Source organism: Camellia sinensis, chromosome 14 (genome assembly GCF_055761805.1).
Source record: "Camellia sinensis isolate YWXY chromosome 14, ASM5576180v1, whole genome shotgun sequence".
Classification (NCBI taxonomy): Eukaryota; Viridiplantae; Streptophyta; class Magnoliopsida; order Ericales; family Theaceae; genus Camellia; species Camellia sinensis.
Window position 1 is genome coordinate 3,791,478 of NC_138974.1, and position 15,560 is coordinate 3,807,037.

A 15,560-nucleotide genomic window follows, 5' to 3' on the forward strand; every position below is an offset into this window, starting at 1 on the left:
AACTCAATCTGGCTGACCTCGTCATACTTAGTTTGGCTAAGGCTTTAGGTAACTCAGTCTGGCTGAGCCCTTCGTGCTTAATCTGGCTGAGGCTTTAAGTAACTCAGTCTGCCTGAGCCTTTCCTGCTTAGTCTGGCTGAGGCTTTAAGTGACTCAGTCTGGCTGAGTCCTTCGTACTCAGTCTGGCTGAAGCTTTAAGTAACTCAGTCTGGCTGAGCCCTTCATGCTCAGTCTGGCTGAGGCTTTAAGTAACTCACTCTGGCTGAGACTGCAAATAGGGTGTTATTGAAATACCACACAGATACTGAGATATAAGATTGTTGTCATTTAAAGTGTAGCCCATTGATCACAAATTTACACCATGTGAGAAAAGAACAAAAACATCCAAGTGTGTAGATTGTCAAAAAGAACATACAGCAATTGATCAATACAAAAATATGGCTTTATTGAAAATAACGCTTCAAGTGCTCGGCGTTCCACGGATGGGGGAGATCTCGACCTTCCATGTCCTGAAGTCGGTAAGTGCCCGGACAAGGTCTGGCCTTGACAACGTAAGGTCCCTCCCACTTGGCTGCCAACTTACCCTCAGCCGGATTTTTGGTGGCAAGAGTTGCTTCACACAAAACAAGGTCCCCCACGCCGAACTCCCTCGGTCGGACTTTGCGGTTGTCGTGTGTTCTCATTTTCTGTTGATATGAGGCCCGCCTGACAGCAGTGGTCTCTCAGAGTTCTTCAATTAGGTCCAAGTCTACCTGACGCAGTTCTTCAGTTAGTTCTGGATTCGGGTGTAAAACCCTCGGGGTAGGCAGACCGATTTCCACTGGGATGACCGCCTCAGCGCCGTATGTTAAGCGAAAGGGGGTCTCCCTCGTAGGGGTTCGAGCGGTAGTGCGGTAGGCCCAGAGTACGTTTGGTAATTCCTCAGCCTAGAGTCCCTTAGCAGCTTCCAGCTTAGTTTTGATGATCTTCAGAAAAGAACGGTTTGTAACCTCAACTTGGCCATTGGCTTGGGGATGACCTGGGAAAGAAAAACATGGCTGGATTTGAAGTTCTGTACAAAATTTTCTAAACTTGGCATTGTCGAATTGTTTGCCGTTGTCGGAGACGATGGCTTGAGGGATACCAAAACGGCACACAATCGACTGCCAGATGAATCTGGTTGTGTTCCGCTCGGTAATTATGGCAAGGGGTTCCGTCTCCACCTATTTAGTGAAGTAATCAATGGCGACGGTTGCAAATTTGGTTTGGCTTCGGCCAGAAGGCAATGGGCCAACTAAGTCGATCCCTTATTTGGCGAATGGGTAAGGACTGCAGAGTGTGATCAGTTCTGTAGGAGGAGCATGGGGGATATTGGTGAAGCGTTGGCACTTATCACATTTAAGTACGAATTTAGTGGCATCTTGATTGAGAGTAGGCCAAAAGTAACCGGTGCGAAGTATTTAGTGGGCTAGTGACCTGGCACCCAAGTGATTGCCACATATACCCTCATGGACTTCCCTCATCATGTTGGTCGCTTGAGCAGGATTGAGGCATCGCAGGTATGCGCGTGAAAAGTTACGTTTGTGCAAAAGACCACTGATAAGAATATAGTTGGATGGCTGGGCCCTGACCTTGGGAGCCTGGTGTTTGTTGGCGGGCAATTCCCCATTTGTCAAAAATGACAGGATATCTGCCGCCCATGGAATAGGTTCATTTTAGAGGAAGTGGACTTGCTGCTGTTGTAGGGAAATGGCCGAGTGGGCCAGGTATTCAAGGTGAACGCCATGGCTGAGGTCTGATTGGTCGGCAGAAGCTAACTGATCCATTTCATCTGCCTTGGAGTTTTCCGTCCGACGGATGCGCTTGATGTGGAAATTATTGAAGAGGCGAGTAAGATGGAGTGCAATATCCCTGTAAACCCGCATTATGTCTTCCTTGGCATCGAATTCCCCCGTTATTTGTCTGACAATGAGCTGGGAATCGCTGAACACGTGGATATGGCTGACACCAATGTCTCTGGCGAGGCGGAGACCTACGATGAGTGCCTCATATTCAGCCTCATTATTACTTGCGTCGAACAAGAAGCGGAGAGCACACTTGAAATAACCACCCTCGGGGGCAGTGAGGATGGGACCAGCCCCACTGCCTTTTTTCTATGATGATCCGTCGACGTTGAGGGTCCAAGAGTGGGGGTCTTCTACCTCAGTGTGGGATTGCGGGGGCGGGGGAGCCGTGGTTGGAATAGGATTGGTGAATTCTAGGATAAAATCGGCAACAACCTGCCCTTTGATCTTCGTTCGAGGTCAGTAGAAGATATCAAATTGGCTGAGCTCGACCGACCATTGCATAAGTCTGCCGGACAGCTCTGGTTGTTGTATTATCTTCTTCAAAGGTTGGTCAGTGAGGACCACTATGGAGTGGGCTTAAAAGTAAGGATGGAGTCGTCTTGAAGCGGTGACCAAGGCCAAGGACATTTTTTCTAGTAATGGGTAGTTTTGTTCTGCACCTCTAAGAGTCCGGCTAATGTAATAAACGGGGCGCTGTACTGAACCGTCCTCCCTGATGAGGGTTGCACTGACTGCGGTGCTCAATACGGCTAAATAGAGAAAGGGGCTCACCCGTGAGCGTTCGGGAGAGTAAAGGGGAGTTGGCCATGGTCTGTTTCAATTGTTGGAAAACCTCTTCAGACTCGGTCGTCCACTCAAAAGTTTGCCGAAGAATTTTGAAGAAGGGGAGGCACTTGTCCTTTGCGCGGGAAATAAAGCAGTTGAGGGCGGCGACTCTGCCAGTAAGCCTCTGAACCTCCTTAACCGTTCTGGGTGACTGCATTTTTACGAAGGCCTTGATCTTTTCGGGGTTAGCTTGGATGCCCCGTTGACTGACCATAAAACCCAAGAACTTCCCAGATTCTACGCCGAAGGTGCATTTCTCCGGATTGAGCTTCATTTGATACTTTCGCAGGGTGCCGAAGGTCTTTCACAGGTCGGCCAGATGATCAGTGGAGAGTTTGCTCTTGACTAGCATGTCATCGACGTATACTTTCATGTTCCGGCCTATCTGATGATGAAAGACGGTGTTGACCAACCGTTGGTAAATGGCTTCGGTATTTTTCAACCCAAATGGCATGACATGATAATGGTAGGTTCCCTGGTCGGTGATGAAGGATGTGTGTTCCTGATTAGATGGGTGCATCAGAATTTGGTTGTACCTAGAGAATGCATCCATGAAGCTGAGCATTTGATGACCGGTCGTGGCGTCAACAAGCAGATCTATGCGAGAAAGGGGATAACTGTCTTTGGGGTAAGCTTGGTTGAGGTCGGAGTAGTCGACACAGAGTTGTCATTTACCGTTGTTTTTACGGACCAAGACCACATATGACAACTATCTGGGGTAACCCACATTGTTGATAAACTGTGCCTCAAGGAGCTTATCTACTTCAGAGCAATAAGGGTATTGCGTTCTGGGTGAAAGATGCGCTGCTTCTGGCGAAAGGGTAGGAAATGAGGCTCAATGCTGAGACGATTGGTGATGAAGGAGGGGTCAATACCCGGCATGTCGGAGTGGGTCCAGGCAAATACGTCGTTGTGCTCAATCAGGAGGGCAGTAAGGTCTGTCTTGGCCTAGGAGAATAGTTGGCTGCCGATCTTGGTAGTTTTTGTTGGGTTGGTGGGGTCGATGAGGACCTCGACAAGCTCTTCCACTGTTCTCCTCTGACCAGCTCATCCTTGTCTCTGGCGTCGAGCCCTTCAATGATCATAGCCTCCTTTAGCTTGACCTCTTTAAGTGATGCGACGTAACATTCTGGGGCTACAGTCTGCTCTCCCCTCACCGTACCAACCCCAAGGTCGGTGGGAAATTTGAGGGCAAGATGGAAGGTGGATGTGATAACTTAGAAAGTATTTAGGGCGGTGCGGCCAATGATGATATTGTAAGCAGTGGGACAGTTGACGATGAGGAAGGTGAGCAACTTTGTACTCTGCCGCGGGTATTCTCCGATTGTGATAGGATGGTCAATGGAGCCAATGGAGATCACCTGATCTACAGTAAAATTGACCAATGGGGTTTGGAGAGGGAACAGACTTTTTTCCCCGACCTTGAGCTGGCGAAAGGCATTTAGGAAGATGATGTCAAAAGAACTGCCATTGTCGACGAGAACCCGTCTGACTTTGTAATTGGAGAGGAGGGCAGGGATGACGAGGGGGTCATTATGGGGGTAACGGATGCCTGTGCAATCGGCCTGCGTAAAGGTGATAGGCTTCATCCATTGCTTGAGCTGTTTGGAAGGGCGGTCCAATGTAGCAACTTCTTTGTCTGAGCCCTGCCTTATTTTCCTGAGTTCTGCCCGCTGAGCTGAGCGGGATGGTCCTCCACAAGCAAGCCCCCCAGCAATAACTCTGATCTCTCCAACAGGGGGAGCAGGGTTACCTGGTGCCCGGGGTTACTGTGGAGGGCAATCATGACCTTGGTTAGGTTATGCGAGTTGTAGAGAAGGGGTACGCCGGCAGTTGTTTCTGGGGTGTTCAGTCCTTTGCCTCTGCTGAGGGCGGGCTTCTATGAACCGACTGAGACGTCCTTGACGTATCAAGCCTTTGACCTGGTCTTTGAGGTTAACACACTCCTCTGTGTTATGGCCGTGGTCCTGATGAAAGTGGTAGTATTTGGACTGGTCTCGCCGGTTGGAAGGAGACCGTAACGGTTAGGGCCATTTTAGGGGATAATCTCGTTGAATCTGGTTCAAGACTTGTTCCATGGGGGAGTTGAGGGGTATGTATCATTCGAACTGTCCGGGAGGTTGGGTTGACGCCGATCGGTCGGCTTGGGGTGGTCGGTCGGTATACTGAGGTGTTTGGTGAGGGTACTGGGTGTTTCTGGTTTCTGAGTCCTTTCTCTTCTCTCTGGGGATCGGGTTTTTGGCTGTAGGATCTTGTCGGGCTGCTAGGGAGTTTTTGGCGTTCATTTATTTTTGGGCTTTTGAAAGTAGGGTTGCCATGGAGGTCGGGGGATTTTTAGAGAGGGAAAAAAGGAAATTAGATGATCGTAGGCCGACCATGGAAGCCGTGAGAATGACCTTGTCATCATTTTCTACCACCTGCAAGGCCTCGGTGTTGAAATGGGTGACGAAGCTGCGTAGTGACTCTCTCTCCGTCTGACGGATGTTGAGGAGTTGAGTTGCCAGACGCCGTTGGCGCTGGGCACCAATGAAGTGGCTGAGGAAAGAGTCACTCAAGTGTTGAAAGGTAGAGACAGAGTTCGTCGGTAGCTGACTAAACCATAGTCGGGCCGATCCCTTAAGTGTTACGGGGAAAGCCCGACACATGATTTCATCAAGGAATGCATGGAGGATCATGAGGGTCCTGTAGGTCTCCAAGTGATTGACTGGGTCCGTTGTTCCGTCGAAAGAGTCGATCGAGGGCATTTTGAACTTAGGAGGTAAGGGTTTGTCCCTAATAGAGGCAACGAACAGTGAGTTGGTTATGGTAGATGGTTTATTCTGTATGTTCTGCATGACTCCTTGGAACTGGAGCTTCATGGCTCAGAGTTTTGCATCCCAAAGAGGAGTGTTGTCACAACTAGAAGGCAACGGAGGTTGGACGCTACTGGCCTCTCCCGCGAGGGTTGGTGCCGGGACCGATGGATGTGGGGCCCGGGGTGGCAGGTTCATATCTGGGGAAGGGGTCGCAAGCTTTCCAAGTTGGGTGGATAGGGCTGCTGGATAGTGTGGCTCGGGGTTCGTTCTTGGTTGGGTGGGATATTTGGAGGTGGCGGAGGGGGCATAGGAAGGTTTCTTTGGAGTAGAGCATTAATCAGGGCTTGGTTTTGCTCGGCCAGACGGTTAATGCTGTTGGTGAGCTCAGTGAAATACTGCGGTGGGTTGTTTGGATTGGGAGGGTCAGCTTGGTGGTCGGCAACATTGTGGTGAGAAGCCATGGATCTAATCGTGACCATCCACTTTGGTGGGTGGCAGGAAAAGGTTATTAGGAAAGGGTTTCCGGCGACAATGAGCACAACTGGCGTGCGGAGCAAAAATGCTTCCCACAGACGGCGCCACTGATGATACAACGTGTTCTAGATGGAACGGGTCGAACTGATCCACGCTCCCCAAACCAATGTCCGAGGTATCAAGCCTACAGAGAAACTTGCACAAGAGTTCAACGGGGAACGGGGAGTCCCCAACGAACCCTTCGACGAGCAAGTTAGAAAGAGAGATGGAGTGTGGAGAGAGATTAGTGATAGAAAGCTTAACCTTCTTCTTGTCTTCGACGTCTGCTTATATCCTCTGGTAATCATTTCGTTGTCCCTTCCGACCTGTCATCTTGGCCGAAAGTCTATGCTCTAACTTGCCTTGTTCGTGGTGAGGCCGTTTTGTCTCGACGGAGAGGGATTATCGCAATAAATGTTGTAAGGAACTTCATTGATGGCTGATGTATAGTATGATAACTTTGCAGGATCTTTGTCTGCTTATGTGGCTTGTCCTTCTCTTGCCATGTGTTTAGATGTCATTGGTTCTTAATGCCATGTTGAGCTTCAACAACGCTGGGTTTTAGTATTTGAATTATATATTGGGCCCTAAATGGTGGGCTATAACCTTTATGGGTTTACCCATGTCAGATGGTAAATTTTGACACAGTTTAATAATTAAATTTATAAACAATTTCACTAATCTATAATTTCTTTATAAAAATATCATTGAAATGTATTTTTCCCTTACATGTATAATATATGTACGATTTTACTTTTTTTTAGTTTTTATTCTAGGTAAAGGTATATATGTATGTATGTATGGGCATGCGTATGATTAATTCATTAAACATTTGCTAGGAATAGGAAGGTAGCTTGTGATTTTGTGATCATAAAGTGATAAAACCATACACCTTATTTGGTTATCACTATTTTATATATATATATATATATATTTTTTTTTAGTGAATTTTTTTTTTATATTTTATGCAAATTTTTTTTTTTTATATTTTGTTGTATTGAATGAATTTTGTAAAGATTTTTGTATAAATTTTAGGCATTCAATTCATAAATCCAAATTTAAAATTTATTTGGTGAAAGGTCCTGGCACTAAAAAACTGTCTATAAAGACATGATGGTGCAAAATGTCCAAACTATCCCCTACACACACACATATATATATATATATATATCATATACACGGTTAAAACCCCTTAATTCTCTCTCTCTCTCTCTCTCTCTCTCTCTTCAAACCCTAACCTTGTCTATCTCCAAACTCCTAGACTCGGCTTCCGCTACTCAACACTACCGTGGTGGAAGACCCTGAGAGATAGAACCTCTTCGCCATTGTGGTAGAAGCATTTCATTGCTGGCATGATTGTCCGCGACATCATCATCGGCGTTTCTGATGGCCTAGTCGTCATTTTCGCCTTCGCCGCCAGCCTTTCTTGTGCCAACGTGTCCTCTTTCATCATCCTCATTGCCAACATCGTCGAGGTCGTCGTCAGCGTAACATCCATGGGACTTGATAAGTATTATTAACACTCATTTCTCTTCAATTTTAACAAAAATGTAAAAGAATTGAGTCAGTGATTCAAAGGATCTTCTTCCCCCTCTAATAGGGCTGGGCATAGGGCAATCCGACCCGCACAAACCGTCCTACCCGATCTGAACCGCGCACGTATGGGTGGTTTCGCAAACACATTAGGGTAGGGTGCGGTTTGGATTTTATCTAATTTTCGGGTTGCGGGCTTGACCCGCACCCGTCCAACTCATCCAAATAAATTTTTTTTTTTTTTTTAATCTGACCGTTCAAAACCATATCTAGAGAAGTGCTCAACATATTCAAGAATGAAAGGGATAAGTTAAAGAAGGCCATGAAGGGTCGTAGAATTTGCTTTACTATGGATACTTGGACATCTATTCAGAATTTGTGTTACATGTGTTTGACTGCTCATTTCATTGATGATAACTGGAAACTTCAAAAAAGAATAATAAATTTTCAACAAGTTGAGGATCACAAAGGAGAAACATTGGGTCGAAAAATTGAGTCGTGTTTGATTGAGTGGAATATTGATAGCATATTCACCTTAACAGTTGATAATGCTAGTTCTAATAATCTTACCATTTAATATTTGAAAACGATAACCAAAGATTATAAGGGGACTATTTTGCAACATGAGTTTATTCATATGCATTGTGCACATATTCTTAATCTCGTTGTGAGTGATGGCTTGAAAGAAATAGATGATTCTATTGCCAACATTAGATTTGCAGTGCGATATGTGAGGTCTTCTCCTCATAGGCATGATGTTTTTAAGAAGTGTGCGGCTACACTCAAACTTGATTCAAAAGCTCTTGTATGCCTAGATGTACCAACTAGGTGGAACTCTACCTATTTGATGTTAGAGGCCGCCGAAAAGTATGAGAAGGCTTTTAACCGATTGAAGTTTGTGGATTCCAACTTTGAACCTTATTTTAAGGATGTTGATGCTGGCATAAGAAGAAGTCCGAATGAGTTGGATTGGGTTTCTAAAATTATTTTATGTTGCAACTAAGAAATTTTCAGAGTCTCTCTTTGTTACTTCCAATGCTTTTTACAAGGAAATGTTTGTTATTGAAAGCAAAATTAACCAATTAATTTGGAGGAGAATGATACTTTGAGCACAATGGGAAAGACTATGAAACTAAAGTTTAGCAAGTATTGGGAGGATGGAAGTAAGATCAATTTGTTGTTGTATGTTGCGGTGGTTCTTGATCCTACCAAAAAAATGACATACTTAGAGTTTTGTTTTTCCAATTTATTTCTTAGAGATAATAGGAAGGTGGAAGAGATGGTAGACAAGGTTAAGAGTTGTTTGAGTCATTTGTATAGCCATTATGTCACACTTTATCCTTCAAATGAGAAACTTCCAAGTGTGAGTGAAGTTGTGAATATGGTGGAAGATGATGATGATGATGATCCCTATTCTTTAGTTGACTCTCAATTTAATTCCTACTTGGAGGGGCGATGTACTAGTGGATCTAAGTTGGAATTGGAACAATATTTATCCAACGTTGAACATTTTGCAAAGAATCAAACATTTGAGATTTTGGATTATTGGAAGGTGAATGCAACCAAATATAGGGTGTTATCATAACTTGCAAGGGATGTGTTGGCCATGCCTATTTCTACCGTTGTATCGGAGTCGGCTTTTAGTACGGGAGGGCATATTCTTGACCCATTTCATAGTTCACTCTCGCCTTCTATGGTTGAAGCTCTTATATGTACTCAAAATTGGTTTCGAAGCAACTTTCCAATTTCTCTTCGAAAGGTGATGGATGATGTGGAGGAATTTGAGCAATATGACTCGGGTAAATGAGAATTTATTTATCTTCATTTTTATTTGTATTGTTCATTTTCTAATGTAAGTTTTATTAATCTTCTCTTGTTGACTCCTAATTAGGTACCTTAGAGTCAAGCTCATCTTCAAGTTCAACCTATAATGTTGATGCTATAATTGATCTCTAATATCCATTTGCTCATTGGTAATTTTTTCATATACTCAATACATTTTCTTACTATATTGAGATGCAAAATATAGACATTTGTTTATCTTTTCATTTCTTAATATAATTGAAGATTAAAGTTTATATTTTTTCAATTTGTTTTTGTGTAGGGTTCATCAACCAAATGCATGGAATTGGAATTGGAATTTGTGAAAGTTGGATTGGATGTGATTCATGATGAAGTTTGATATCTTAGAAATGTTTTTATTTTATTTCATGGGTTTGTATTGAATGAAGTTTGACAACAATTTTTTTTTTTTTTTTTAATGGCATTTTGTTTTTGGATGAATGTAAGTTAATGAATTTTTTTTTTTTTTTTTTTTTTTTTTTTTTTTTTTTTTTTTTTTTGCATTTTGGATGAATGTAAGTTAATGAAGAATTACTCCTTTTTTTTTTCTTTTTTCTTTTTTTGCATTTGGGTTAGGAATGATGAATGTAGAATTTTCAATATAGGATTTTTTTTATTTGGGTTATGAATGATGAATGTAGGATGAATGCAAATTAATGATGAAGGTAGATTTTGAATGATTTGTTTAGGTTACGAATTGAATTTGTTGTGTTTTTTATTTTATAAGTTTTTTATAAGTTTTAATTCATTAATTATTAATGTTGGAGCATTTTAGAAAATATGAGGAAAAATGTCCAAAATAAAGATTGACAAATTGGAAGAAAAAAAAAGGTTTAAAAACAAATTTTTGAAAAAAAGTTCAATCCGCAAACCGCCCGCACATCCGCGAACCCTATCCGCACAAACCGCAAACCGCATTGCGGGCGGTTGTGGGTTGACTTTTTTCCAAACCGCATAGATGCGGGCGGGTCCAAACCAAATCGCAAACCGTCCCAAACCGAACTACGGACACCCCTACCCGCTGAGATCTAAGGTCTCTCAAATAGATTACGGATCTGAGGGACTCTAGACCTGAGCATGACGCCGATAAATTTCAATAGATTATGGAAATATGCTATGTAAATTTCAACAGATCATGGAAATGTGCTATGCAAATTTCAACAGATGAGAAAAAAAAAGTTTGGTAAATTTTAATAAATGGATTTTTAAATAGATAATTTCAACAAATAAGTTAAAAAAATTCAATAGATAAAAAAATATTTCAACAAATAGAAAAAAATTCAACAGATAAAAAAAATTTGAACAAATAGTCAAAAAAATTTGAACAGAAGATATAAATTTAAATAAATAGTCAAAAAAAATTAAAGAGATAAAAAATGATTTGAATAGATAAATATAAATTTAAACATATAGATATAAATTTGAAAAAAGTCAACAGATAAATTAAGGGGTAAAATTAGAAACAAAATATTCTTCAAAACAAATAAAATAAATTCTTACTAAACTATTTTACAAAGAGTGGAGCTCTCACAGCAAAAAATATCCATTGGATCTAATACCTTAGACAATTGCTAGAGTGGACTTTTCAATAATTTGTTTTCTAAATTTTAAACCTTTTAAATATATCAAAATTAAGTGGATCTAATTTTTTTTTTTAAAAAAGATTAAAATATTTAAGAAAATCATTAAAAATATGAATGTAAAACTCATAACACAAATAACCTTTCTGAGCGTTACATTATTATAATTTTTATTTTTTTATTTTTTGAGGAACACATATATAAGAAAAAATGATTGACCCCCGCAAGAAACTCTAACAATTTAACTCATAATGATATGATATAAGATGCGTCAACTTTTGATTTGTTACGAACTCTATTATTGCCACATTTGTGGGTCTAAACGTATGATCACCAATAATTGTCATATGTATAATGTATATATGGTGGTGTCATCATAGATCTCGTTGATAATTCAACAATTATCAACCCAAACAATTGGGATTGGGTTCAACTCTGGCTTTAACTGCTAGTTGTAACTCTGGCTTTTGATGATAATCGATCTATAAAAAAACAGTGACGACAATAACGGAGTTGAGCAGTGGCGGCAAAGATGAAGGCGAAGGCAATGGTAACAGCAATAGCAATGGCAATGGAAATGGCAATAGCAATGACAATAGCGGGACTAATTCTTTTTTTAAGATATGGATTTTCCTTTTCAAATCACATCTATGAGTACATTAGTGGCTTTCCTATACGGTTGCTAATTTTTTGGTAGATTTTATAATTTGTTGTTGTAGTTTCAATATATTTTCATGTTTGGTCCTTCGTTGTTTCCTTTTTATTGTTTTGTATGATATTAACTTTTGTTCTAACATAATTACTTTAAAATAAAAAAAATCTAGTGTAAGCAAAGCTTCATTACAAAGACCTAGAGAAGCATGATCTACCACCAAAATTATTCATTTTATTTTGTTTTAATATTTTGAATTCAATTTTTTGAAAATTAAATTTTTTTTCATGTTTTTTTAATAATTTTTTAAATATTTTAAGCCATTTTTTTTTTACACATAACCTAAATGTATCTAAAAAGTAAAATATTTATAAAAAAATTAATAAATACACAAGAATACGAAAATGTACTAAATTTTTATATTCTTTTTGTATTTTTAGTATTTAGTGATTTTTTTAAAAATTCACAAATACTATACCTTTTAATTGTATTTATATTAAGTTTATCTATAAGGTAAAACATTTGTTTAAAATATTAAAAAAATTCACTATAAATAAAAAAATACAAAAAATAAAAAATTCAATTTTTAAAAAGTTCAATTTCAAAAATTAGAACAAAACAAGGTGTTTTCTTAAGGCTAATTTAATTATGATGATACTCTTTGCTTATATTAAGTCTTCGTTAGGAAAGAACTAAAATAATTTAGTTTTTTAATTTTTTTTGCTATTTTAGTCAGACTTTTTTAGTTTTGTTTGGTTTTTATTTTTGGCTTTTTTGACACATATACATTTTTTATGAGATATTTACCAATAAATCCCATATCACAAACAAGTATTCCAATTAGTCCCAAGTTTTTCTATTGATCTATTAAGTCTTATTAGCAGAGAGTTTCTTTCTGTGTGATCCTATTTTTTATTTTGGTAGTGTTTTGGTAGATAGTTATACCCTTTTATTAATGTGATAGGTATGATGTGATATTCCAATGTGGTAGATATTAGCATCTCCGAGGGGATAGTTAAAAAAGGTTTGTCAGGCATTTTAGCCAATGTAACTCTAATTTTGAGCTCTAATGGGCTGGCTATTGGACTAGCTGCTTTACCATCTTGCTATTTTTGTGGCTACAATTGAAGAGCCTCGGAGGCTCTTCAAACAAATATGTATGTATATATCTTAAATTTTTGTATATTTATGTCTTGAATTTGGGATTTTATATATTTTATATATGTATATGTGTATATAGCAATTTTATATGTCCCTTCAATTCTATTTAATGAATTACGGAATAACTTATTTTGTATTTTGTATTTTTTTTATCCTCATTCTACAGGTTTTGTATGTTTGTATGGGCAAATTTATTATTATTGCAAATTTATATTAGTAAAATATCAGCAATTAGTATTTTTTCTTTTAAAAATTAATTAAGTTAGTTTAAATGATTAGCTAAAATAAAAAGTGTGGTTCGAGAATACAATAACTAAAGTAATTAGGTAAAATCAAGAGTGTACTTTTTTCGTACTTTAGTTAGTGAAAAGTAGAGAATGTGACTGGAGTCGCACTCTAACGATGTGACTCTCCAAAAAAATTAAAAATTTTTTAGTATACTTTTTCTAAATGTGACAACGTAGTAGATATGATATGACATTCCAAAACTTATACTTCAAAAACAAAAAAAATTCCCTAGCGTACTTTTTTCAAACGTGATAACGTAGCAGGTATGATGTGACACTTAAAAAAAATAAAAAAATTTTAGTGTACTTTTCTCAAACATGACAACATGACATGTATGATGTGACATTCTAAAAAAAATTAAAAACTCCTTAATATACTTTTTTCTAAACATAACATGTGACACTCCAACGTGGTAGACATGATGTGACACTCCAAAAAAAAATAAAAAATTCTTTAGTTTACTTTTTTCAAATGTGATAATCTAGCGTGGTGGGCATGATGTGACACTGAAAAACTTTTCAGCGTACTTTTTTTTTTTAAATGTGACACTCTAATGTGGCGGGTAAATGAGTCATTACACATCCAAAAAGACTAAATGGATCACAAGAAAAAATATTGGATTATATGGATTACAAGTTCAAAATATAAGACTTATTCATCAATCTTTTATTTTTTATAGTGGGGGCCATTTATATATAAAATGATATATATATATATATATATTTAAAGTTCTATGACAAATAATAATAGCTTGTTTTGGGAAGTTGACTTTTAGTTACTTTTTTTAGTTTATAGCAAAAGTCAAAAGTTAGCTTTTTTGAATTTTTTTTCATTTGAGAAGTTGGTTTTTAGCCAATGGTGAAATTACAATTCTACCCTTCATGGGTCAAAATGTGTTACATGGGTAAAGTTGTAAATATTTTAAACTAAATGGGAGTAGTTTGGTCATTTTATTAGGATTTGACATCATAAACAAATATTAATTAAAAAAGCCAAAAGTTACTTTTTACCAATTTCCCAAATCATTTGTCTAAAAAAGCTAAAAGCTCGGTTAAAAGCCGAAAAGTTACTTTTTACTATCTTTCCAAAATAGGTTAATATTTACAGAAACAGGTGGCCATGACCCTCCATATTTTTCTCCTAGTTCCGTCCCTGGTTGCAAACATTAGAGGCAATTTTTTTTTTTTTTTTTTTTTTTCACACGATATTATATTTGTTTCGTATTAGAGTTAGATTATCGCAACTAACCAGTGCTACTCTATTAAGGGTTTGTTTGGGAAGTGGATTGATTTTTTGGCTTTTTGGCTATTTTAGCCTGGGGCTAAAAAGCCTCGTTTGAGAAGAACTTTTTGGCTTATTAACTTTTTGTAAGGAGAATGATGTAATGATTATGGGTTAGATGTAATATTTTGTCTTATTATGCTAAAATAGCCTATTTTGTCTTATATAACTATTTTAGCCCAAACCCTCGTTGCCAAACGGAGGCTAAATCAATGCTACTATATTAACTCAAATTTAAAATTTCATCTCAATAAAACTTCGCTCGCAATTATATTATTACAAGGAAGACATGAGACTAAAAACATGGAAGAAAAAATAGAGAACTCCGGTCATGTTTGTTTGGACAGATACGTGCTTGGGATTAGACTAATAGTCCAATAAAATTATTAATCTGATATTTGGTTAAAAAATTGAAATACGTACTAATAATCCATCCGGATATAGTATCTCATATATGATAAGCTATTTAATCCCACATAAGGGGTGAGATATCAATTGAGAGATTAAGTGAGTCTGGACTAATTTATCAAATGACCATAATTGAGAAATTATGGTCAATATATTGGATGTCTCATGCACTATCTATTCCAATCCTCTTAAACAAATATCGAATTGGATAATATTTTGTTAATCTCTCCTTATAATTCTAACTCAATTCAAACATAGGGTAGAGTATACAATTCAAAGGATTCGTAACTCTATAACTATTAGTCATGAAAATACTAATCCAACCTAATCTAATCTGTCCAAACAAACATAATCTTAGTAGCTAAAATAAGGCTTAAAATCTTGAAGTAGATTTGATCGTCGGTTTAACCTTTATTGTTCCATTACCTTTAAACTCCTCTCTAATATATAATTAATTAAAGTGAATTAATAATTTGTAACAAAAGCTGATTTAGGTCAACACCCCAAACCAAATCCGTTTGAGCACAACAATGAATTATGTGTTTGTTTATTGGTATTATATGGATGTGTTTGTTTTTAAATTCAACCGAATCCGAAAGAAATCAGACACCGCATTGCCAAGTCCAACTGTCAGTTCAGATCTCCATGCAAAAGCTCCAACGGACGAGGATGGGTACATCGCACCGTACGAGTCTGGTTTCTCACCTATGCCCACGTGTTATCTTTCCACTGAACCACGTGTTCCGGGTGACACAAATTCACCGTATCTTCGGACAACTATATCTTGTGCTATATTCACGTTGCTGGTTTCCCTTCCTTTATTTTTTTATTTTTAATTTTATTTTTAGTACATTTA

General features: G+C 38.3%; 1 protein-coding gene across 1 annotated transcript; it reads left to right on the forward strand.

Moving 5' to 3' along the window:
- The first annotated feature begins 8,129 nt into the window (after positions 1–8,129).
- Positions 8,130–9,077, forward strand: LOC145807890 (zinc finger BED domain-containing protein RICESLEEPER 2-like). Its single transcript, XM_082906881.1, has 2 exons — positions 8,130–8,465; positions 8,586–9,077. The coding sequence occupies exons 1-2, from the start codon at positions 8,130–8,132 to the stop codon at positions 9,075–9,077; spliced, it is 828 nt and encodes a 275-aa protein (XP_082763007.1).
- Positions 9,078–15,560: the final 6,483 nt, after the last annotated feature.